The 27113-nt window shown below is 48.9% G+C and overlaps 1 protein-coding gene across 6 annotated transcripts in view; it reads right to left on the bottom strand.

Annotated features, from left to right (window-relative positions):
• Positions 1 to 27113, bottom strand: part of ARMC9 (armadillo repeat containing 9) — an 88370-nt gene that overhangs the window by 43125 nt on the left and 18132 nt on the right. For all 6 annotated transcript variants that reach the window (XM_075570953.1, XM_075570952.1, XM_075570951.1 and 3 more), the window contains 5 exons: positions 18305 to 18339; positions 10500 to 10611; positions 9386 to 9478; positions 8088 to 8178; positions 234 to 357 (listed from right to left, as the gene is read on the bottom strand). In XM_075570953.1, coding sequence (XP_075427068.1) covers positions 234 to 357; positions 8088 to 8178; positions 9386 to 9478; positions 10500 to 10611; positions 18305 to 18339 — 455 coding nt within the window. The remainder of the gene's footprint in view (positions 1 to 233; positions 358 to 8087; positions 8179 to 9385; positions 9479 to 10499; positions 10612 to 18304; positions 18340 to 27113) is intronic.

Here is a 27113-nt window from a genome sequence, read left to right as displayed (position 1 = left end):
CAAAGCAATAAACGAAATGCCACATCCAGCTCCTTATATACAGGACTAGTCACTGCATAGATTTGCTCGTACTGCGCATTGTGCAAACCAACAGGACCATGCGTTTTGAAGCAGGAATGTGCTCTGGTTTGAAGCTCCTACTGGAATGGATTTTACAAATACAGTGCAGTCATTTAACCTCTTCCCTGCCGGAGATTTTATCTGTAACCCCTTAGTGCCCGGCCGGCTCCTACCTGAGACTGAGTTTCTGCAGAGTGCCCAGGACGTTCTCCCTGGTGACAGAATCCTTCTCTTCTGCCTTCAGGGCTCCTTCCAGAGTGCGCAGCAGCCGAGGATTCTGGGAGAGGTATACCCGGCCTGGGGGGGGGGGGGGGGGCACAGAGGGGAGTAGTGTGAAACACAACCCACTGGATGTTATTGTTCTTTAAACATACACTGCAGCTTCAGGAACCATGCACCCCACCCCCCCAGGATTTGGGGTCTATGGCAGCACATTGGTTAAAGGGAATCATAAAGAGGGGCCCCCACACTGCATACGGTCTGTGTACACTTGTTCAATGAACTTATGCGACAAAGAGCAGTGCTGAGTATGACTGTGCATATATAGACAACGGTTGTTGTTTTTTACTTACAAGATGAATATTAACGGGAGTCACATTACAAACGGGCGTATGACACAGGACCTCAAATCTGTACACCGAATGTAGCAAATGAACACACCCCGCTATACAATAAGGTATAAATTCACACAGCTACACAGATATATATATATATATATATATATATATATATAAAATAAAAAAACATAAAATATACATGACACACACACGGATAAGGGCACTCCTGAAACCATATATATATATTTCGGTGCAGGGGTCTCTGCCACCGGTTATTGTATAACTTGTATAATAAGGCAAAATAAAGGGTAGGTGAAATAAACATCCTTAATCCTTTATTGGAAGAGACTAGAGAGAGCCAGAGAGGGCCAGAGAGGGCCAGAGAGAGCCAGAGAGGGCCAGAGAGGGCCAGAGAGAGCCAGAGAGGGCCAGAGAGGGCCAGAGAGGGCCAGAGAGAGCCAGAGAGGGCCAGAGAGGGCCAGAGAGGGCCAGAGAGAGCCAGAGAGAGCCAGAGAGGGCCAGAGAGAGCCAGAGAGGGCCAGAGAGAGCCAGAGAGGGCTCGAGACAGAGAGGGCCAGAGAGGGCTCGAGACAGAGAGGGCTCGAGACAGAGAGGGCTCGAGACAGAGAGGGCTCGAGACAGAGAGGGCCAGAGAGGGCTCGAGACAGAGAGGGCTCGAGACAGAGAGGGCTCGAGACAGAGAGGGCTCGAGACAGAGAGGGCTCGAGACAGAGAGGGCTCGAGACAGAGAGGGCCAGAGAGGGCTCGAGACAGAGAGGGCCAGAGAGGGCTCGAGACAGAGAGGGCCAGAGAGGGCTCGAGACAGAGAGGGCCAGAGAGGGCTCGAGACAGAAAGGGCCAGAGAGGGCTCGAGACAGAGAGGGCCAGAGAGTGCCAGAGACAGAGAGGGCCAGAGAGTGCCAGAGACAGAGAGGGCCAGAGAGGGCTCGAGACAGAGAGAGCCAGAGCCAGAGAGCCAGAGAGCCAGAGAGGGACAGAGCCAGAGAGCCAGAGAGGGACAGAGCCAGAGAGAGACAGAGCCAGAGAGAGACAGAGACAGAGAATCATAGAGGGACAGGGAGTCATAGAGGGACAGAGAGTCATAGAGGGACAGAGAGCCAGAGAGGGACAGAGACAGAGAATCATAGAGGGACAGGGAGTCATAGAGGGACAGAGAGTCATAGAGGGACAGAGAGTCATAGAGGGACAGAGAGTCATAGAGGGACAGAGAGCCAGAGAGGGACAGAGAGTCATAGAGGGACAGAGAGTCATAGAGGGACAGAGAGTCATAGAGGGACAGAGAGCCAGAGAGGGACAGAGAGCCAGAGAGGGACAGAGAGCCAGAGAGGGACAGAGAGCCAGAGAGGGACAGAGAGCCAGAGAGGGACAGAGAGCCAGAGAGGGACAGAGAGCCAGAGAGGGACAGAGAGCCAGAGAGGGACAGAGAGCCAGAGAGGGACAGAGAGTCAGAGAGAGCCAGAGAGGGACAGAGAGCCAGAGAGGGACAGAGAGCCAGAGAGGGACAGAGAGCCAGAGAGGGACAGAGAGCCAGAGAGGGACAGAGAGCCAGAGAGGGACAGAGAGGGACAGAGAAAGAACAGAGAGGGACAGAGAGCCAGAGAGGGACAGAGAGCCAGAGAGGGACAGAGAGCCAGAGAGGGACAGAGAGCCAGAGAGGGACAGAGAAAGAACAGAGAGGGACAGAGAGCCAGAGAGGGACAGAGAAAGAACAGAGAGGGCCAGAGAGCCAGAGAGGGCCAGAGAGCCAGAGAGCCAGAGAGGGACAGAGAGCCAGAGAGGGACAGAGAGCCAGAGAGGGACAGAGAGCCAGAGAGGGACAGAGAGTCAGAGAGGGACAGAGAGTCAGAGAGGGACAGAGAGCCAGAGAGGGACAGAGAGCCAGAGAGGGACAGAGAGCCAGAGAGGGACGGAGGGACAGAGAGCCAGAGAGGGACAGAGAGCCAGAGAGGGACAGAGGGACAGAGAGCCAGAGAGGGACAGAGAGCCAGAGAGGGATAGAGAGCCAGAGAGGGACAGAGAGCCAGAGAAGGACAGAAAGCCAGAGAGGGACAGAGAGCCAGAGAGGGCCAGAGAGCCAGAGAGGGACAGAGAGCCAGAGAGGGACAGAGAGCCAGAGAGGGACAGAGAGCCAGAGAGGGACAGAGAGCCAGAGAAGGACAGAAAGCCAGAGAGGGACAGAGAGCCAGAGAGGGACAGAGAAAGAACAGAGATGGACAGAGAGCCAGAGAGAAAGAACAGAGAGGATAGACAGAGATAACAGAGGCACGAGGGATGGGAGAGACACAAGCGACGTGAGAGAGAGAGTGAGAGAGAGTGAGAGAGACGGGAGAAATGGTTTGTTAATGAATGCAACACCCTAAGGAAAAGCCTACAATGTCAAACCAAAAACACAGAGACCCAAACAATACAGAACTACAGACAAGGTACCACACAGGCCCACCTAAGAAAGAAAAGTCACAACCACATCACCAACAAATTAGAAATAATTGAAGATGAGAATACTTTCTGGCAAACTTGGAACGATCTTGATACAAAACAGAATAACAGACACCTGGCCATTCAGAATGGCAACATCTGGAAAACTACTTGGAGGACCTTTACCAAGAAATCCCAGAAGAAAACCTGACACAAGAACAACGAAAAAAATCCTCACTAAACAAACACTAGAGAACATTTTAAAAAGATAACCAAAAAGTCCCTGGACATACCAATGAATGTAAAAGAAAAATTAAAACTAATAAAAACCAAGAAAGCCAGTGGACCAGATGGCATTCTACATGAGATGCTGAAGTACAGCAACCCATTGATACAAGAAGCTCTACTCAAAACGTACAACCTGGTCCTCACTACTGGCTACTTCCCTGAACCGTGGAACCAAGTAATGATAAATCCTATTCACAAAAAAGGAGACAGGCTGGACCCATCCAATGACAGGGGCATCTGTGTCAGCAGCACCCTGGGGAAACTGTTCACCAGCAGAATCCTCACCTTCCTGACAGAGCAGAGTGTGCTGAGTAAGAGCCAGACAGGCTTCCTGCCAAACCACCGCACCACGGATCACATCTATACCCTACACAGCCTGATTAATAAGCACGTCCTCAACACCAACAAGGGCAAAATCTTTGCTTGCATCGTGGACTTTAAAAAGGCCTATGGACTCCATCTGGCATCCAGGTCTATTGCTGAAAATACTAGAGAGCGGAATAGGGGGGAGAACATACGACACGATCAAAAGTATGTACTCCGAAAACAAATGCTGCGTGAAAGTTAATAACAAAAAGACAGACTTCTTCCATCAAGGCCGTGGCTGGCACCCCTTAGCTGGCACAGAGATTAAATCTCTACTATATGCAGATTATCTGCTCCTGTTGCCATCAACAGAACAGGGCCCCCAAGAAGACAATGTCTCCAACAGAACTTGGCAATACTAGAAAGATTCAGACAGACCTGGGCACTCTGAACCTAGAGAAAACCAGAATAATGATATCCCAGAAAAAAAATATATCGAAAAACCAACCAAATTTTCAGCCAAAACCCAATTCACACTGAATGGCAACACAGACAGCGAGTTACACATATCTCGGTGTAACAATCAGCTCATCAGGGAGATTCAACCTGGCCATATATACACTGAAGGAGAAGCCCGTAGAGCATTCTATGCAATAAGGAAACAGATGTACCACCTCAAACTACCAATAAGAGTCTGCATGAAAATATTCAACAGCATCATCACACCCATCCTTCTGTATGGCGGTGAGGTGTGGGGCCCTGTGACATACCCAGACTCCACAAAATGGGATACCAGCACCCATCCTTCTGTATGGCAGCGAGGTGTGGGGCCCTGTAACATACCCAGACTCCACACACCCATCCTTCTGTATGGCAGCGAGGTGTGGGGCCCTGTGACATACCCAGACCCCACACACCCATCCTTCTGTGTGGCAGCGAGGTGTGGGGCCCTGTAACATACCCAGACTCCACACACCCATCCTTCTGTGTGGCAGTGAGGTGTGGGGCCCTGTAACATACCCAGACTCCACACACCCATCCTTCTGTACGGCAGTGAGGTGTGGGGCCCTGTAACATACCCAGACTCCACACACCCATCCTTCTGTACGGCAGTGAGGTGTGGGGCCCTGTAACATACCCAGACTCCACACACCCATCCTTCTGTACGGCAGTGAGGTGTGGGGCCCTGTAACATACCCAGACTCCACACACCCATCCTTCTGTACGGCAGTGAGGTGTGGGGCCCTGTAACATACCCAGACTCCACACACCCATCCTTCTGTACGGCAGTGAGGTGTGGGGCCCTGTAACATACCCAGACTCCACACACCCATCCTTCTGTACGGCAGTGAGGTGTGGGGCCCTGTAACATACCCAGACTCCACACACCCATCCTTCTGTACGGCAGTGAGGTGTGGGGCCCTGTAACATACCCAGACTCCACACACCCATCCTTCTGTATGGCAGTGAGGTGTGGGGCCCTGTAACATACCCAGACTCCACACACCCATCCTTCTGTATGGCAGTGAGGTGTGGGGCCCTGTAACATACCCAGACTCCACACACCCATCCTTCTGTACGGCAGTGAGGTGTGGGGCCCTGTAACATACCCAGACTCCACACACCCATCCTTCTGTACGGCAGTGAGGTGTGGGGCCCTGTAACATACCCAGACTCCACACACCCATCCTTCTGTATGGCAGTGAGGTGTGGGGCCCTGTAACATACCCAGACTCCACACACCCATCCTTCTGTATGGCAGTGAGGTGTGGGGCCCTGTAACATACCCAGACTCCACACACCCATCCTTCTGTATGGCAGTGAGGTGTGGGGCCCTGTAACATACCCAGACTCCACACACCCATCCTTCTGTATGGCAGTGAGGTGTGGGGCCCTGTAACATACCCAGACTCCACCAAATGGGATATCAGCCCAACCGAAATACTGCATCTAGAATTCCGCAAACACCTTCTCCAAGTGCACAGGAGTACCTGAAACAATGCATGCCGGGCTGAGCTGGGCCCCTCTACTGCTCACTGTGCAGAAGAGTGCACTGATATTCTGCGCCCACCTAAACAACAGCCACCCACAGTCTTGTACAGCCGGTCCAAATTACAGCGACCCAACTATGTTGCATCCTTGGTGTCCGCCCGGCATCTCCCGTCAATATGGTTGTGCGGCGTCAAATGGTGCTGTGTTGCCATGACAACGGGACGCTACAGTACAGACGCTTCTACCTTCAGTAGAAGGTGAGGGTGTATAGTGTGTGTGCATGTGTGTATATAGATATATATATGTGTGTGTGTAGATACACACACACAGATTCAGCTCACTTGGACTTTTTCAATGAATAGAATTTATTTGACGGTGATCGATGTGAAGGATCGACTTGCTTATCTCTCTTTCTTGCTCTATAGACACACACACACACGTTACAGTTCATATGCCGCGACATACATTTCTACACATGCATGACCTATCACGTGGACGAAGGCCATTCCCATGTTAAACAAATGTGAGGGCCGTGACACAGAGGAATGTGCATCTTTGTGTCCGGCTCACACAGCTTTCATCGCTCTGGGAATGGCATCCAGGAAGTAACAGAATAAGAACACATGAAAAGCAAAGCCACAGATCGGGTGTCTCCTGATCCAGTATTTACAGAAACCAGGCAAACATCACAAGAATACACTGGGAATACAGTTAACACCTTCAATCCTGGACACATTGCATGTGTCGGCTCCAGTACTCACACACATACATATCGGACCTCAGATACAATCTACCCGAGACTCTCACAGCCGCCACCAGTCTCAGCTCTTTAACAAAAAAAGTGGTCTCACATTTTAATCTGGTCTGTAACGGTTACATACGCCTATAACATATATTATCTTTAACTGTGCATACAATGTCTTTATACATAATGTATAACCCTGTCCATCCAAGCCCTAAGGTAACTATGTATTTGTAACCAGGCATCTACCATCAGAACTCTGTGCCCAGGACATACCTGAAAACGAGCGGTAACTCTCAATGCATTACTTCCTGGTAACACATTTTATAAATAAATAAACCCTGAGTGGCAGAGAAAAGCCAGAGAGACAACTGAAGATTTCGGGGATTACGTATCAAGCGCCTTAAAAACGCTGTCCTTCACACTATTCTCTCTGCCCATGTCAGATGTAAGAATTCCTTCCCATTATTCTCTCTGCCTCTGCCTATGTCAAATGTAAGAATTCCTTCCCATTATTCTCTCTGCCTCTGCCCATGTCAGATGTAAGAATTCCTTCCCATAATTCTCTCTGCCTCTGCCCATGTCAGATGTAAGAATTCCTTCCCATAATTCTCTCTGCCTCTGCCCATGTCAGATGTAAGAATTCCTTCCCATAATTCTCTCTGCCTCTGCCCATGTCAGATGTAAGAATTCCTTCCCATAATTCTCTCTGCCTCTGCCCATGTCAGATGTAAGAATTCCTTCGCATTATTCTCTCTGCCTCTGCCCATGTCAGACGTAAGAATTCCTTCGCATTATTCTCTCTGCCTCTGCCTATGTCAGATGTAAGAATTCCTTCCCATTATTCTCTCTGCCTCTGCCCATGTCAGATGTAAGAATTCCTTCCCATAATTCTCTCTGCCTCTGCCCATGTCAGATGTAAGAATTCCTTCCTATAATTCTCTCTGCCTCTGCCCATGTCAGATGTAAGAATTCCTTCCCATAATTCTCTCTGCCTCTGCCCATGTCAGATGTAAGAAGCTTGTTAATCGGTTTTGTGAGGTTTGTTGCAGATGTAGTTAGATTCTCCCCCCCCCCCCCACCCCCCACTGCGCACATCTGACTGGATTTGGGTCTGATACTGTGATATGTGCAGTAGTGTTTATCCGTAGCCCATCCAGTGACCCAGGGGCGCTCAAATCCACTCCTCAAGCTCCCACAACAGGTCAGGTTTTCAGGATATCCCTGCTTCCTCACAGGTGGCTCAATCAGAGGCTCAGTCTTCAACTCAAGACTCCGATTGAGCCACCTGTGCTGAAGCAGGGATATCCTGAAAACCTGACCTCGGGGGGAGGGCTTGAAGACTGGAGTTCAGCACCCCTGCAGTAACCAACCCCCATTCGCTCACGGACATACGAAGTAAAACAGAGGCAATGCCAATGTTTCTTTGCTGCCTGTCAATCAGAAAGATCCTACAACTGCTGCCGTTTAATAAGTAATGCTGGGAATCGTTAGCAAATGACCGCAGCAGCAGCAGCAGCAGCAGCAGCAGCAGCAGCAGCAGCAGGGATCTATGTGTGTGAGATAATTACAGACATTGCGGTGACATGGTTATATACTGTGTGTGGGAGACATACATTAGGTAGCTCAGGGGGATGCTTTATTTGAAGGAAGGTATAATCTCTCCTGTTACTTGTTCACATACATCTACGGCGTGCGACTCTTACCCTCCGCCAGTGACGCAAAAGAGTTGATGAGGCGGGCGGCGTACTGGCGGACCACCTCACTCTTGGAATGTAGCAACTTCAGAACATTTATCTTTGGGAAAGAAGAGATAATCAAATTAACATCTTATTGGTATGACTGGTCTGATTTCCATCTAACAACTGAAGGAACTTTAATCAAATTAACATCTTACTGGTATGACTGGTCTGATTTCCATCTAACAACTGAAGGAACTTTAAATCAAATTAACATCTTACTGGTATGAGCTGAATAGGCAGACCCCCAGTCAAGTGAATGTGTGTAACTATATAAGGCCGGCTCTTTGGGCTGTGGGTTGCGTGGTGGTGGTGAAGATTGGAGGAAAATCTGGACTCTGAACAACAACAACAACACTGCAGGTGAGAGAACTTGATTTTCTAAATGCCGTGATTCTTTGTACTCTTCCTATTCTCCAATACCTGGACTGTCTCCTCCTGCATCTCACCATGCCCTCCCTATTGCTTTTTTTGCTTACTGTTTCCTCACTACTTTGTGAACGTCTCGGTTCTCTCCAATTTCCCCACTGCACCATTATTTATACACCTCTCTCCCAACAACTTATTTGCCCCTCAATAAAATGCACCCACAAATCCTCTATTCACACCCTCTATCTGCTCCTTCCTGCTGCTGGGGATCTCCCCTAAACCTGAACCAAGATATACACACCTGATCTCACCCACGCCTCCCTTCCATCTCATCGCCTGTAAATGGTGTTAACCTTCTGATTTAATACTGACTAACCTTAAAAAAACTCACCCCACAAGTTAAGCATCCCAAAAGCCTGCACTCATGGTTACTGTCCTACACTCAGCCACTCTACCACCCATTGCGGCCAAGCACTGCCATACACAGCACTTATTCCCTCACCTGCTGTCTCTGTAAGTCTCCCACCATACCTCTTAGATTGTAAGCTCTTCGGGGCAGGGATTTTCTTTCCTATTGTCTGTTTTTGCTGCACTTACTTTATTATTATAATTCCCAGTACTGTATTCTTTGTGAAGCGCTGAGTACACTTTTGGCGCTATATAAATAAAGACATACAATACAATACCCAAAAGGCAACCACTGATTGTCCTTTCCATCTCCAGGGTGACAAGGACAGACAGACAACCTGTGGCCCATCTCTTCTGTCCTGCCTCCCAGAAGATGACACAGTTAGAAGTACAAAACAGTGGCAATGAGGGAACAATCACACTTTGTCCTCATCCTCTGCACTCAACTAGAGTCCCCAACACCTAAACAAGGCCACGCGGTCACTCACCTGGTCATTATTGTGAGAATCGAGCAGGTCATTGCTTATATAAGCCTGCAGGACCGTCTCCCGCTGCTCCCCGGGCTGAGACCGTGTGAAGCGCTGGCAAGGAGAGGGGCACAAACTGTTACAGTTATTCTACCGGACCTTCTGGTACTGAAAGAGTTAAAAGTGTGCAAGGTATAAAGTTGCCTTTTTCATCCTGGCCGCCTACTTAACTGGGCAAGTGTCAAACCTTTTCCCACGGGCGCAATCAGTACAAACTGCGCATGCCGGTCTCATCTCATGTATATGTGACCGCCTGTATTGTGTCATCGGTGAGGTTTCTTATAGTGATAACCAGCAGCAAATGGACAAGGTGCAATATAAACTAGTCCTGCTAACCCGTTACCGCGGCTGCATTGTGCATGTCCGCGCAGCAGGAGACTGAAGGCCGTTATCGCGGCTGCATTGTGCATGTCCGCGCAGCAGGACACTGAAGGCCATAACCCGTTACCGCGGCTGCATTGTGCATGTCCGCGCAGCAGGACACTGAAGGCCGTTACCGCGGCTGCATTGTGCATGTCTGCGCAGCAGGACACTGAAGGACTTCTTTAGTGTGAGCCTCTTGTCATCAGTAACACAAATGCTGTGACGCGGAGGAGTAATTAAAGGTGCGACACCTGCTCTGCCGCGGATCCGCCGGTTTAGCGGCACTTGCCTGGTATCGCAGGGCCAGTGACACAATATACACGGCAGGAAGGCTGCGGGACTATACCCCCCTCCCAAACTCACTCATCCTCCTCTGTCTGCTGAGCAAGCAGTTAGGCGTATGTTTACTAAGTGATGCTAAGGCACAAGATATTCCAGCACTGGAAGGCCCCTTACGGCTTATTCAACTAAAGGGGCTGCATTGTGGCACCTGGCTTTACACCGCTTCGTAAATATTGGCTTTAATCCCACTGCTGCCATTGGGAACTGCTACACATTGTACACTGTGTGACCCTGTGGCAGCACACGGGTTAAAAAGAAATCATACAATTTGGACATGAAAGTGACGTATGTGCACTTGGTTCTGTTAAAGGGGAGTGGAAGGGTCATGGTGGCAGAGGGGGGAGAAGCAGGTGCCGTGCGTGCGGCTCACCCAGCGCAGGGCCTGGAGGATGAAGGCTTTCAGGCGATCATTCCCAAACACCAAGTCCTTCTTCAGCTTCTCATAATCCAGAGAGGGCAGCAATGGCACCTCCTGCAGCTTCCTGCAGCACAGAGACAGAAGGAGAGAGGGAAGGAGAGAGGGAAGGAGAGAGGGAAGGCGAGAGGGAAGGAGAGAGGGAAGGAGAGAGGGAAGGAGAGAGGGAAGGAGAGAGGGAAGGAGAGAGGGAAGGAGAGAGGGAAGGAGAGAGGGAAGGAGAGAGGGAAGGAGACAGAGCGCGCGAGAGACAGAGCGCACGAGAGACAGAGCGCGCGAGAGAGAGTGAATAAAAAAGAGGCAGGGCGAGAGAGAGAGAGTGAATAAAAGAGGCAGGGCGAGAGAGAGAGAGTGAATAAAAGAGGCAGGGCGAGAGAGAGAGAGTGAATAAAAGAGGCAGGGCGAGAGAGAGAGAGTGAATAAAAGAAGCAGGGCGAGAGAGAGAGAGAGTGAATAAAAGAGGCAGGGCGAGAGAGAGTGAATAAAAGAGGCAGGGCAAGAGAGAGAATTAAAGAGGCAGGGCGAGAGAGGGTGAGAATAAAAGAGACGGAGGAAGGGAGAGAGAGTCAATGAGAGAGGCAGGGAGAGAGAGGCAGGGAGAGAGAGGGGCAGGGAAAGAAAGAGAGACAGGCAGAGAGAGAGAGAGGCAGAGAGAGAGAGAGGCAGAGAGAGAGAGAGATGCAGAGAGAGAGAGAGAGAGGCAGAGAGAGGCAGAGAGAGAGAGAGTGTGAATAAAAGAGGCAGGGCGAGAAAGAGAATTAAAGAGGCAGGGCGAGAGACAGTGAGAATAAAAGAGACGGAGGAAGGGAGAGAGAGTGAATAAGAGTCAATGAGAGAGGCAGGGAGGCAGGAAGGTCGAGAGAAAGAGTGAAAAAGACACAGAGGGAAAACGAGAAATGCAGAAAGAAAACAGAGAAAGTAGGAAGAGAGCGCATTAGAGGGAAAAGGGCAGAGAGAGAAAGACCAGGTTCAGTCAGACATGGACCCAAACTGAACTCCGGGCAGTGATATCTGTATCTGTCACAGAATAAAGCCAGGAGATGGCGCTTTTTTTATCATTCAGAATCCATTCACACCTGAATAGCTACTCTAGCGCTGGATTTAATTGTGCACAAGGTATTTCCAGGGGAGGCTTTTTCTCTCCGGGTTGCAGATTTGTGCAGCTTTTATTGCATCATGAAAATGCTCAGTGATCGTCGCTAAAAGGTTTAGATGTAAATTCGGCATACACCAATACTACCCGGACGCTACAATCCCCACGGACTGAATGCTCATCCGAAAGGTCGCTTCCGAGTATGCCCAATTTGTACCCCTAACAGCGTGGTGGCGTTCCTGATCGGGGCACGAGAAACATTATTATGTAGTTTGTACAGTTTATCGTATGTGGAGAGAGCGGATAAAAATCCTTTTCTATAGGTGCACTCCTAATTGTACCTTTACTAAGGCACAATGCTGCCAGACACTGGCTGTGAACCATCAAACTACCCAGGATAGTAGGAATATACAGAAGTACCTTCCTATTTGTACTAATGAGGAGATCACCCACCCAGATAAAGTGTAAAATATGGAGCACTTAGATGTACTTAACTTCTAGAGGGTTGATACATGTTGTTATATATACAGTATCAGTGTAATGTCTTAGGCTGCGTCCCTACTAGCGCAGAGTGGGCGGCGCTTGGCGAGGTAACATACACATACATATATATGGGTTGCTCATGTAATGTGAGCATGAGATAAAAAGTGGCACTGTGTGCTCATTTGCATGTCATTTCCCAGAATCCCTTGCTGCAGTGGAAGTGCTGTTTGCTGGGTGATAATGGTGAAAGACAGGGTTGCAGACCTGTCTAAGACATGCAAATGAATATACAGGAATATTTACAGTTGCTATATATATATATAAACACACGTCCCCGCGCACGTATGCGCGGGCATACGCGGGCATACACGCTCACTGGCGCTCAGGTAAACAATTTTTTTAAACTGTCTAGCACACTCAGCTTCCCCTGCAGCTCTCCAAGCATGAGCACGCTCACCACCAGCGGGGACAAAGCCTTATAATCATTAAGAGGGTAATATCATAAAATGAGGGTCAGACTGCGGCAAAAGTTTCTAGGCGATGATGGATTGCCTTAATTGAAAGTATTAGAGTCCAAAAGGGTGAGAGTGTAGCCCTAATTTAGATTACACTAAGTGAATTCAAACAAATATGTAGGTTTAGAGTCTACAAACCAACAGTGTAAACGCAGGAACAGTTTAAACATATATTAGACATTGAGTCTCACTATGCATAGCTAGGTGGCTGGTGCCAGTAAAAGCACGTATGGTGGATATCAGTATATACCTGGACATAAGCAGGTTACACATAGGTGCCCAAATTTAGTATCCATGCTGATGTTGCAGAAAATAAATGCCAGAGTTTTAAGGCATTTGTATGGATATGAATAAAACAAGGGCTCAACCAGGATACAAATATATACTAAATCACTTTGGCTTCACACACAACATCAAATCAAACACTTCGAACAGGGGGGCGCAAACTTTTTCTAGTGCGCGCCCCGGCCTGGTCCCCCCCCCCCCTCCTTACGTTGTCTCGGGCTGACGTCACGATGTCATGTGACATCGCGTTCCATGGCGACACATCGCCAGAAGCACCGGAGACGAGGTAAGGGACCTTAGAGAGGCCTCTCGCACGCACCCTGGCATTTAGTTTAAATGCTTTGGGGGGAAAGCGCGGGGCCTCGGTAAACGCCGCGCGTCCCCGCCTAGAGGAGAAAGAGATACAGCGACAATAGATCCATTACCTGCACTGTTGCTGAAGTCTCAGAATTTCGATACAATGTCCCCGAGAAAAGCTTCTTCCGGTGACCCCAGAAGAAACCGCTGTGACAGCGAAACGGCCGTGGGGACACGTCATCACGTAGCATTGAGGGTCCGGTATTACCAGGAGAGAACCGACAGCCTCCTATATTGTAAGAGACACAGTCTAGCAGGGCTCACTCCCCCCTATTAAGGCTACACAGACGGACTGTTTTTCTAGTTTCATGGATACTAAATTTGGGCACCTATGTGTAACCTGCTTATGTCCAGGTATATACTGATATCCACCATACGTGCTTTTACTGGCACCAGCCACCTAGCTATGCATAGTGAGACTCAATGTCTAATATATGTTTAAACTATTCCTGCGTTTACACTGTTGGCCTTTAGACGCTAAACCTATGCATGGATAATTAGAATTGCAACTGTACAATCCTTGTACTAAGCAGGTATTTTATCTAGGTCTTCAACGCTACATATTTGTTTGAATTCACTTATTAGTGTTATCTAAATAAGGGCTACACCCTCACCCCTTTGGACTCTAAGGTTCAATTAAAGGATTGCCTTATCGTCCTTTTTTTGCTTTTGCCGCAGTCCCTCATTTTTATTATTTTATATGTGCTATATTGATTTAATAAACTACGCTCTTAATCACTTCTCAGACGTTACACTGATCTATATCTATAAGTCTCAAATAATGTTTGTGTGTGTGTATGTCTTCCCCCTGTGTCATTGGCCACGGCGCACCCCCCCCTCACCCCCCCCACACATTGCAAGGACCATCTCACTTGCAGTTGGAACCTAAGGAGAACAACTTGGCGAACCCACACTCCTCACCCCCCACACACACCCGCCGCTCCTCGGCGCAGGCCTCACCTGTCCCCCACCACCAACCCCCCTCCCTCCGGTCACGCCACTACCGTGCAGGCCTCACCTCTCCCCCACCCTTCGGTCACTCCACTCCCACCCGCTGCTCCTCAGCGCCGTCCTCACCTCTCCCCCACCAACCCCCCTCCCTGCGGTCACTCCACTCCCACCCGCCGCTCCTCAGCGCCGTCCTCACCTCTCCCCCACCAACCCCCCTCCCTGCGGTCACTCCACTCCCACCCGCCGCTCCTCAGCGCCGTCCTCACCTCTCCCCCACCAACCCCCCACCCTCCGGTCACTCCACTCCCACCCGCCGCTCCTCGCGGAAGAATACAGGGGAGGGGGCTTTGTGTGTGTGTGGGGGGGGGGGACAGTGTGTGTGGGGGGGGACGGACAGTGTGTGGGGGGGGGGCACGGACAGTGTGTGGGGGGGGGGGCACGGGCAGTGTGTGTGTGTGGGGGGGCAGTGTGTGTGTGGGGGGGGGGGGCAGTGTGTGTGTGGGGGGGGGGCAGTGTGTGTGTGTGTGGGGGGGCAATGTGTGTGTGTGGGGGGGGCAGTGTGTGTGTGTGGGGGGGGGCGGTGTGTGTGTGTGGGGGGGGCGGTGTGTGTGTGTGTGGGGGGGCGGTGTGTGTGTGTGTGGGGGCGGCGGTGTGTGTGTGTGGGGGGGCAGTGTGTGTGTGTGGGGGGGCAGTGTGTGTGTGGGGGGGCAGTGTGTGTGTGGGGGGGCAGTGTGTGTGTGTGGGGGCAGTGTGTGTGGGTGGGCAGTGTGTGTGTGGGGGGGGCAGTGTGTGTGTGGAGGGGGGACAGTGTGTGTGGGAGGGGGGACAGTGTGTGTGGGGGACGGGACAGTGTGTGTGTGTGGGGTAGACGGAACAGTGTGTGTGGGAGGGGGGACAGTGTGTGTGTGGGGGGTAGACGGGACAGTGTGTGTGGGAGGGGGGACAGTGTGTGTGTGGGGGGACAGTGTGTGTGGGGTAGACGGGACAGTGTGTGTGGGGGACGGGACAGTGTGTGTGGGGGACGGGACAGTGTGTGTGGGGTAGACGGGACAGTGTGTGTGGGGTAGACGGGACAGTGTGTGTGTGGGGTAGACGGGACAGTGTGTGTGGGAGGGGGGACAGTGTGTGTGGGGTAGACGGGACAGTGTGTGTGTGGGGTAGACGGGACAGTGTGTGTGGGAGGGGGGACAGTGTGTGTGGGGGACGGGACAGTGTGTGTGTGGGGTAGACGGGACAGTGTGTGTGGGAGGGGGGACAGTGTGTGTGGGGGACGGGACAGTGTGTGTGTGTGGGGTAGACGGGACAGTGTGTGTGGGAGGGGGGACAGTGTGTGTGGGGTAGACGGGACAGTGTGTGTGTGGGGTAGACGGGACAGTGTGTGTGGGAGGGGGGACAGTGTGTGTGGGGTAGACGGGACAGTGTGTGTGTGGGGTAGACGGGACAGTGTGTGTGGGAGGGGGGACAGTGTGTGTGGGGGACGGGACAGTGTGTGTGTGTGGGGTAGACGGGACAGTGTGTGTGGGAGGGGGGACAGTGTGTGTGTGTGGGGTAGACGGGACAGTGTGTGTGGGAGGGGGGGACAGTGTGTGTGGGGGACGGGACAGTGTGTGTGTGTGGGGTAGACGGGAGTGTGTGTGGGGGACGGGACAGTCACGTGTCACGGTCACTGTCACACACCCACAGAGACACGAGGAATTCACAGTAAGTATAAATATAGAAGTGCAAATAGCTAAAACAGGATCACAACTAGTGTCAGGCAGCATCGTGCCATAGAACAAATCAGTGATTCATGCGCTCCAACGCTAGGTTCCTGTCCTGCATAGGATTAATATGATGATATCTCACTAGCCCCAGTAGTCTATATCTGTGTCTATATGTCAGCAGTAATAGCAATGATCTTGATAGAAGTAGAGTCAATGAAAGGACACATAAATCCCTGAAGGTCAAGGTAGGGAATAATGAACTCAGTCAAGAACCACATTGGGAAAATCCTAGAATCACAACTTGAAATAAATAAAATTGTAGAATTGAATCAATGTACTCACATAGACGTGCCCCAGTCCTGTGTGTCTTGAGAGGCGTGCAGCCAGGAGAAGCGGCAGAAGTCCAAAACAGAAATAACCCAGCGCACAGCCAGAGAGAGAGGGACCCAAACCAAATGAATAAAAAAAGACCTTTATTGGTCCATGTTAAAAAACGGAGGTAAGTACCCTCCTACGCGTTTCGTACCACAAGGAGCGCTCATTGATAAAGTACCATTGTGGTACGAAACGCGTAGGAGGTACTTACCTCCGTTTTTTAACATGGACCAATAAAGATAATTTTTTTATTCATTTGCTTTGGGTCCCTCTCTCTGGCTGTGCGCTGGGTTGTTTCTTATTTAGCATTGTGCCATAGTAGAGGTACAATTAGGGGTGCACCTACAGAAAGGATTGTTTCTCTCTTTCTCTCCACATACAGTTGCCTTTTGCAGCTTCCCTAGAAGCCACATCCTTAGCTAGCCCCCTATCCTTAGCTGAGCGCGTTTCAGTGTTGCTCAGTCCTTGCTCGGGTTATCTGTGCAAGGGTTACACATTGCCCTCCATCTAACCTCCCATCCTGCCCACAAAATGCTCATTGTTTATTTATAGAGCGCCAACACATGCCTTAGATTGTAAGCTCTGGGGGGCAGGGATTTCCTTTCCTATTGTAAGCACAGAAGGGTGCGTCCCCGCGCTGGTCCCTCTCCCAGGCAGTAACACGGGCAGGAGGAGCAGGTATGATACCTTTTATTGGACCAGCAAGTAGGTGATGTGTTACAAGCAGTGCTGGATTTCACACTAGGCCCGGTCGTAGGGCAGCAACATTTTGGGGTTTCAACCATACAGAGGCTGCGCAATCGGACCTAATGTGACGTTCCTTACCTGCGGCCGCCTCCTTTCTGCAGCGCAAAATGACGCTGCGATGTCACATGGCGTCTCGATGCCATGGCAATGCGACGTTGCGGCGTCAAATTACGTCACAACGTCGCCATGCCAACGACACACCATGTGACATCGCGTTGGTGACGTCTGCAGCGTCATTTAATGCTGCGATTTCGAAGAAGACAGCGGGCGGCAGCACGGAGGAGGCGGCACCAGGTAAGTGCCATGGGGCGGCAGGAAATCCACCGCCAGTTACAAGCTTTCCAACCTCTCGGGGTAACTCGATGAAGAAAGCTGGTAACATATCAGCTACTCGTTGGCCCAATAACAGGTACCATACCCCTCTACAGTAGCGGCCAGGCTGACTCTAATGCGGCTGCCTGCGCAGTTTAAAAATAGCGCGGGCGGTGCGCGGGCTTTCTTCGGCCGAAACCCGGCCGGTTTTCCCGCGCCTCGGGCGCTTTCATCAGTAAGCGCCATTAGCGCTTATCTATTGAAGCGGCCGCCGCGCGGGAAACTCCGTTTTTAAATGGAGAACAGACCTGCGGCTAGCCCGCTACGCTCCCGGCCAGCTTTAGCCGGGACAGTATATCCCTCTCCCTCTGGTGTTAATACTTTCCAAGTGTCTGACGTTGTTGCACTTATTGTATTAGAATTTCCTGTTCTGCATTGTCTCTTTTGTAAAGCGCTGAGAACATTGTGGGCTCTACATAAAGATATACATACATAGATACGTAGCAGCGAGTTACAATGGGGAAATACTTCTGTGCAGACTTTGCCAGAGCTGTGAGAAGGGGACCAACCAAGGAAAACAAACAGTGATGGCATCGGGTTTCTTTGAAGATGTAAAGCTTTGGATTGTGCTGCATAGTTACATAGTTACATAGTAGATGAGGTTGAAAAAAGACGTACGTCCATCAAGTTCAACCGCTGCTAAATTTAGACAACAGATACTTTATCCTATATCTATACTTACTTATTGATCCAGAGGAAGGCAAACAAAAAACCCCAGTGTCATATCATCCAATCATGCATATAAAGTGTAAACGGATATCAGGAGGGCGACAATGTGTGGGGGGAAATCCAGCTCCTAAATACATCACATTTTTATTCCCTCTCATCTCACGCATGCCTACTTGGCAAACAGCATTTTCTTTATGGTTGTACACTTACACAGGCGCTATAGACGCTCTCAGCATAGAAGAAGCCTGGAACAGAAACAGATATTTAGATTTAAAAAGGTATCGGTTATTACAGTTTCACAATTCGGACGTCATTGCACAGGGCTTGTGAAATGCCTCCGCGTGATTAATGAACAGGACAGGCCATTCTGCGGGGTTATGAAGCAATGAAGGAGCAGGGTGGTAATGGGGACAACGGCGTGTTTATGCGAGGGCAGCATGGACACCCCACAGACCAGGTATGACGCATGCCGAGGGAACGGTGCGTGGAAGAGATGAAAAGCCCGGCGTGTAATTAGAGTAACTCCAGATTAGCAAACTGCCACTAAACATCGCTTTTCTTTTCAATATTGTATTGCTGTATTTGTTTTGGCATCTAAGATTTGTAGTGAAAGCCAAGAAGGATATGGGCACACCTATACTCATTATTCTCCGATAATAATGCCAAGAGCGGCTTTATTGCACGGATATTTGCTGCTGGGTCATTTGTACGGCAGTGCTGCTGACGCACAGGTTGATAAATAACAATGGTAGGCTTGTATTTACATAAAGTCACTCTACGTATAAATAGTTTATTTAATCCCACGGCAGTTCTTTCTTTCTTCCGACACCGTCATGCAGCCAGCTCTGGGGTGAAAGAATCATTTCCTCAAGATAACATTAATCTTATCGAACAGTGTGAGAGCAAAAAGGGCACAAACCTTACACTACAACCAAGCATTGGTATTAGGAGAGAAGCAGCTCTGTATATACAGAGGTTTGGGATCTGACACCGGGAGAGAGCAGCTCTGTATATACAGAGGTTTGGGATCTGACACAGGGAGAGAGCTGCTCTGTATATACAGAGGTTTGGGATCTGACACCGGGAGAGAGCAGCTCTGTATATACAGAGGTTTGGGATCTGACACAGGGAGAGAGCTGCTCTGTATATACAGAGGTTTGTGTTCTGACACTGGGAGAGAGCAGCTCTGTATATACAGAGGTTTGGGATCTGACACCGGGAGAGAGCAGCTCTGTATATACAGAGGTTTGGGATCTGACACCGGGAGAGAGCAGCTCTGTATATACAGAGGTTTGGGATCTGACACCGGGAGAGAGCAGCTCTGTATATACAGAGGTTTGGGATCTGACACCGGGAGAGAGCAGCTCTGTATATACAGAGGTTTGGGATCTGACACCGGGAGAGAGCAGCTCTGTATATACAGAGGTTTGGGATCTGACACCGGGAGAGAGCAGCTCTGTATATACAGAGGTTTGGGATCTGACACTGGGAGAGAGCAGCTCTGTATATACAGAGGTTTGGGATCTGACACTGGGAGAGAGCAGCTCTGTATATACAGAGGTTTGGGATCTGACACTGGGAGAGAGCAGCTCTGTATATACAGAGGTTTGGGATCTGACACTGGGAGAGAGCAGATCTGTATATAGTGAGGTTTGGGATCTGACACTGGGAGAGAGCAGCTCTGTATATACAGAGGTTTGTGATCTGACACAGGGAGAGAGCTGCTCTGTATATACAGAGGTTTGGGATCTGACACTGGGAGAGAGCAGCTCTGTATATACAGAGGTTTGGGATCTGACACAGGGAGAGAGCTGCTCTGTATATACAGAGGTTTGGGATCTGACACTGGGAGAGAGCAGCTCTGTATATACAGAGGTTTGGGATCTGACACAGGGAGAGAGCTGCTCTGTATATACAGAGGTTTGGGATCTGACACTGGGAGAGAGCAGCTCTGTATATACAGAGGTTTGGGATCTGACACAGGGAGATAGCAGCTCTGTATATACAGAGGTTTGGGTTCTGACACCGGGAGAGAGCAGCTCTGTATATACAGAGGTTTGGGTTCTGACACCGGGAGAGAGCAGCTCTGTATATACAGAGGTTTGGGTTCTGACCTTGGGTTCAGGTATTTACTGCACACACGAGGAAGGCAGAACAGAGGGAATAACAGGTCGGCCTCTTTCCTTGTTCTGGGAACAGCTAGAAAATGTATTCTGATTCCAAAGAACACAATCCCACGTTTTATATTTATGTAAAAATACTAAATCACCCTAGATGCTTTTTTATTTGAATAATGTTACATTCCCTTACACAGTACACATAGAAACCACTCCCTATACACCCCAACATACCGCTGCTAATACCTCTCCCTATACACCCCAACATCCCTGCTGCCAATACCTCTCCCTATACACCCCAACATTCCGCCTGCTAATACCTCTCCCTATACACCCCAACATCCCGCTGCTAATACCTCTCCCTATACACCCCAACATACCGCTGCTAATACCTCTCCCTATACACCCCAACATCCCTGCTGCCAATACCTCTCCCTATACACCCCAACATTCCGCCTGCTAATACCTCTCCCTATACACCCCAACATCCCGCTGCTAATACCTCTCCCTTTACACCCCAACATCCCGCTGCTAATACCTCTCCCTATACACCCTAACACCCCACTGCTAATCCCTCTCCCTATACACCCCAACATCCCGCTGCTAATACCTCTCCCTATACACCCTAACACCCCGCTGCTAATACCTCTCCCTTTACACCCCAACATCCCGCTGCTAATACCTCTCCCTATACACCCTAACACCCCACTGCTAATCCCTCTCCCTATACACCCCAACATCCCACTGCTAATACCTCTCCCTTTACACCCCAACATCCCGCTGCTAATACCTCTCCCTATACACCCTAACACCCCACTGCTAATCCCTCTCCCTATACACCCCAACATCCCTGCTGCCAATACCTCTCCCTATACACCCCAACATCCCGCTGCTAATCCCTCTCCCTATACACCCCAACATCCTGCTGCTAATACCTCTCCCTATACACCCTAACATCCCGCTGCTAATACCTCTCCCTATACACCCTAACATCTCGCTGCTAATACCTCTCCCTATACATCCTAACATCCCACTGCTAATAACCTCTCCCTATACACCCTAACATCCCGCTGCTAATACCTCTCCCTATACACCCCAACACCCCGCTGCTAATACCTCTCCCTATACACCCTAACATCCTGCTGCTAATACCTCTCCCTATACACCCTAACACGCCGCTGCTAATACCTCTCCATATACACCCTAACACCCCGCTGCTAATACCTCTCCCTATACACCCCAACATCCCGCTGCTAATACCTCTCCATATACACCCTAACACCCTGCTGCCAATACCTCCCCCTATACACGCCGCTGCTAATACCTCTCCCTATACACCCAGCTTCCCCCTTACTGGGTATCTTCTTCCCACACCACCTCTGCTGCAGCGCAAGGTAACATTATCTGTCAGTGCGATACCAGGTTACCGCTGCCTATTGTATGCTATGAATCGGCGAAGTGGTTTAGCGAATGCCATCAATAGATTGTTTCCCAGGTTAAGATGACAGGTCAAGTACATGGGGAGGAGAGGGATGGAGGAAGGGGGGATATTAACCCTTCCGTGGCAAAAGGGCTTGTAACACCCTGAAAAGCAACTCGGTTATGTATAACTGGCTGCCATTACTAAGGCCCTTATTCTGTAAGGCTGGGGTGTGCCAGCTATTCCGCCTGCGCCCCTGCCTGCTCTCCGCTCTGCTCCCGCACCCCCCCCCCCAGGCTCAGTTCCAGCGGCAAATGGCACCGCAAGGTCATGTGATGTCACGTTGCCCGACACAAAGGTAAGTGAAGTTACAGAGGCCTCGCGCGGTCCCCCGGAAATCGCCGTGCCCCTCTCCCCCCCCAGTTTGCGCACCAATGCTGTAAGGTATGGTCAACGCTGATTAAAGTGAATGGTCTTTTCATGCGATCGCATGTCATGTGCGCAGATCACACAGAATAAGGGCCAACTGAAGACGCTGAAATAGTGCCAGCGGGTGTAAAGTGGGTAGGTGTGCCCGTCTGAAGACATTTCCATATCAATAACACCTTTCTGCATAGTCTCAGGTAACCCGCGCACCTGGAATATTGTTTGCTATTAAAATTACAAACTTTGTATTGGGATTTGTAAGTCCAGATGCAGAAAACCGAGTTGTGACTCAATGCATCTTGTGAAGGCTCCACCTGTGGCGCCACACACGGACACCAGCGCGTTCATTAACCCCTTCAGTGTCAGGGTCTCTAGTTCATCACTAGCTCCTCTGGGACAGAATGGGGTTGATCTATTCCATGGTGAAATGTCCTTAATATTAGCATCATCACTTGTGAGCACAGTCACATGTCTCAGCCAGGTCTGCAGCCCCATTAATCACCAAGCATACAGCGCTTCCACTGCAGCCAGGGACTCTGGGTAATGACATGCAAATGAGCACTCACAGTGTGTTACTATTTGCTTCTCGTCCATTTTAACATGAATCCCTATAAGCATACGCCTGCCGCATTACACCGCTTTTCAGCACAGCCGGGGTTAAAGAAGTGCAGAGCCAGTAACCCTACTCGCAGACAGTCAATTGAAACTTTTGGGTCTCAGTGTGAGGCTGGTAATACTGGCAGGGCAATGTGAAGCTGGGATAGGTTTCACCCACACATTATATAAGTGACAACCCCCTCCACCCCCCCCCCCCCCCATACAGCAAATAAAAACACCACGTGTGAGCACATACACATCTCTCAGACCAGTCTACAACCCTGCCCTTCCCCATTATCTCTTAGCATACACTGCCCTTCCCCAGTATCTCTTAGCATACACTGCAGCCAGGGATTCTGCATTCTACACAAACCCCCTGGAAGGTCTTTTTTTACGATGGAGTTGCAGCTTTTAAGGACTAATCTAATGATGTATTTGTGCCTTTTATTGCACGTACACACACAATGTACAGCGGTGGGAAGGTACACACACAATGTACAGCGGTGGGAAGGTACACACACAATGTACAGCGGTGAGAAGGTACACACACAATGTACAGCGGTGGGAAGGTACACACACAATGTACAGCAGTGGGAAGGTTTGTGAGCCCCAATGGTCATTTGGTAAATGCCATTGTGATTCCATGGTAACCTTCTTGAAACAAAACCAGTCTTTTCTTAAGTATATATTAACCAATACCATGTCTTTTGAAACAAAATGATGTATCAATTAGACAAACAATGAGTAATTATGGGTCAAGGTACGTGGGAAAGTAAGTGAAACCCTGGCTTTATCAGCTAAATTAAAGGGGATAAATAGAATCAGGGGTTTAAATAATTAGGTAGATCTTCAGGCGTGAGTTTGGAAGGCCCCACTCTATATAAAGATGAGACACTTTGTGAGCTTGGTCTTCGCCGTACAGCTGTGTGGAAACACGTCATGCCACGATCAAAAGAAATCTCTGAGTGCCTCAGAAAAGCCGCTATTGATGCTCATCAGTCTGGAAAGGGTTACAAAAATATGTGGGGCTTTGCCTACCTACAGTCAGACAGACCGTCTACAAATGGACAAAGACCTCAGTCACTCTACCCAAGAGCGGTCGTCCTACCAAAATCTCTCTAAGAACAAACCAGCAAATGACCCAGGAAGTCCCAAATAACCCGAGTCGCATCCAAGGATCTGCAGGCCACTCTCGCCTCGGCTAATGTGAGTTTTGTTTGGTGAAAACCAAAACTGTGTTCGAACAGAAGAACCTTATCCCAACCGTCAAGCATGGGGGTGGGAGTGTGATGGTTTGGGGCTGCTTTGTTGCCTCAGGACCTGGACGGCGCGCCATCATTGACACCACCATGAATTCTACATTGTATCAGAAGACTCTAGAGAATGTCAGGTCATCCATCCGTGAGCTGAAGCGAATGTGTGTCATGCAGCAAGACAATGTCCCTAAACATACAGGCAGATCTACAGAAGAACGGCTGCAGAAGAAGAAATTCTGCGTTTCAGAATGGCCAAGTCACAGTCCGGACCTAAACCCCATTGAAATGTTGCTGCAGGATCTGAAGCGAGCTGTCCATGCAAGGAAGCCCTCAAATGTCACCGAGTTGAAGCAGTTCTGTAAGGAGGAATGGACCCAAATTCCGCAAACCCGATGAGAGAGACTGACCAGCAGTTAGTTACAGGACACGCGCAGTTGAAGTCATTGCTGGTCAAAGGGGCGCCACCAGGTACTGAATCTAAAGGGGGCGCCACCAGGTACTGAATCTAAAGGGGGCGCCACCAGGTACTGAATCTAAAGGGGGCGCCACCAGGTACTGAATCTAAAGGGGGCGCCACATGGTACAGAATCTAAAGGGGGCGCCACCAGGTACTGAATCTAAAGGGGGCGCCACCATGTACTGAATCTAAAGGGGGCGCCACCAGGTACTGAATCTAAAGGGGGCGTCACCAGATACTGAATCTAAAGGGGGTGCCACCAGGTACTGAATCTAAAGGTTCACACACGGATATTGAACGTTTTATCATTTGTGGATAAAAAAAATGTTGGGAAAGTATCATGTTTTTGTGTTGTTTGATCAGGTTATCTTCATATATTATTAGGACTTAGACGAAGATCTAACAACATTTTAGGTTTGAAATATGTAAAAATCCTAAGGGGTTCAACCAACTTTTTCTCACCACTGTACACATCAGAATCTACATTGGCATTCATATATCAGGGTATAGATTTAAATACATTAGGATATACATATATCAAAATATAGGTGTGTACACACACACACACACACAATTCACAGTGCCCCTCAAGGTATCAGTAAAAGTTCAAATTGAATCCATCACTAGCAAAGAAATGTAGAAAACGGGCGCGTTCTGGACAGTGCCCCAGAAAACGGGCGCGTTCTGGACAGTGCCCCAGAAAACGGGCGAGTTCTCTGCAGTGCCCCAGAAAACGGGCGAGTTCTCTGCAGTGCCCCAGACACCCTTTTTGGTGCGAGATAGATATACTGTACATACATACATACATACATACATACCCCACAAAGATACTTTATAGCCATGGAAAATTATGTATAAAATCCATATATCAAAATATACATAATAGAAAATAGTGTAATATATCAGAATATAGGTATATTAATATCATTCATATAGTTACAAAGTTACATAGTTATAGAGTAGATGAGGTTGAAAAAAAGACATATGTCCATCAAGTTCAACCTATGCTAAATTTAGATGACAAATACTTTATCCTATATCCGTACTTACAGTATATTGATCCAGAGGAAGGCAAACACACAACCCCCAGTGACACATTATCCAATGATGTCTCATAAGGGGAAAAATAAATTCCTTCCTGACTCGAATAATTGGCAAGCAGATTACTCCCTGGATCAACCTCCTTCCCATGTATACTTATTTGGTATATAGAAACAAAGGGTGAACTGCGCTCTAATAATCGTGAATAAGTGCTTAATGGTGAATATTAAGTGATATACAATTGTAATAAATATAGGTTAACCTGTTACTTTAAGTGTGAGGATGTGCTGCTGGATTCGTGGAATGGCTCCACAGACCAAAACTATAGAAATAACGACAAAAGAAACAGCGCAAAAAACCTCATAGTGTAGTATATAAAAAGTTATATTGTGATAGAACAGGTGAGTATTGCACGTACATCAGTTTAAAATTAACTAGCAGTACATGTATATGGACATGTTACCAAACAGCAACAGACGGTGGGTAACGATCACCGGATGGAATCTCCGCTCACGTCTCCCGTGGGTACTCTCTGCACTGGCTCTAAGGCGTCTATCAGCATACACGGCATATATCAGCATACACAGCATCCACTATGAGCGCGCGTCAATGACGTCATCAAGTGGCGCTGGTAGCTATACAGTCTCGGCCGGCCAGAGGAGCAGCGGGTGTAACGGAGATGAAACGGAATGGCAGATGGGGTAAATCCACAGCGGGTAGTGCTAGGAATGCGCCCTCTTTATCCAACGCGTTTCGTACATGGAGTGTACTTCGTCAGGGATCCCTATTTGTAGTTATTTGGTATATCCCTGTATACCTTTCCTTTTTAAAAAGATGTCCAACCTTTATTGGAAGAAATCTATTGTATCTGCCATCAGTCTCCCTGGGTAATGAATCCCACAATGTAACTGCCCTTACTGTAAAGAACCCTTTCCTTTGTTGCTGGAGAAATTTCCTTTCCTCCAACCTTAAGGGATGCCCCCGAGTCCTTTGTACTGCCCGTGGGATGAATAGTTCATTTGAAAGCTCCTTGTACTGTCCCAGAATATATTTGTATATAGTATCATTGAAGGGGTTAAAATTATATGTCAGCTCTGCAAGTCTCAGGGATTGAAAGGGTTAATATAATCTGCTAGCTTTATCCTTCTCATATGAGCTGTTCCAGTACTGAGAGAATTAACTCGCTATGCTAGTTGTAATCTTTATTTACTTCTGTTGTTCTCAGTTTGTCTTTCATAAAATAGCAAGAGCTGTAAAATGCCCCAAACAAGACAGCTGCATGCTCTTGATAAACATTCCCTGTATTTCTCTTTGTAATGTAGAAGTAGAAACTGCCGGCCAAACACAAGCAAGATGTAATGATTTACTAATGCTTTGTCCAAAGACACAGATACATAACCTCTACAGAAACTAGTTATTTCTCACATTATTAAACATGATATGTTATGTATAAACATGCCCTTGGTTTTCTGTATAAATGTCGGGGCACAATTGAATAAAACTTTGAAGTGTGGAAGCAGCAGCCCTGTTGTCTGACTCCTAGCTTCCCGAGCTCGTATTTGTCTGTGTTTCGGAGACTGCTAAACCAGTGCTGTCCAATTCTCCCTAGGTTGAGTGAAGTGATTCCTACCAAAGTGAAAAGTAACGCTTTCAATCATATCCCACGTTTTTAATTTATTTTTTATTTGATTTAAGCAGGGCCCCT

The sequence above is a fragment of the Ascaphus truei genome, chromosome 14 (genome assembly GCF_040206685.1).
Source record: "Ascaphus truei isolate aAscTru1 chromosome 14, aAscTru1.hap1, whole genome shotgun sequence".
Taxonomy (NCBI): domain Eukaryota; kingdom Metazoa; phylum Chordata; class Amphibia; order Anura; family Ascaphidae; genus Ascaphus; species Ascaphus truei.
The sequence above is the reverse complement of the archived record's forward strand: the minus strand, read 5'-3'. Positions and strand labels throughout refer to the sequence as shown.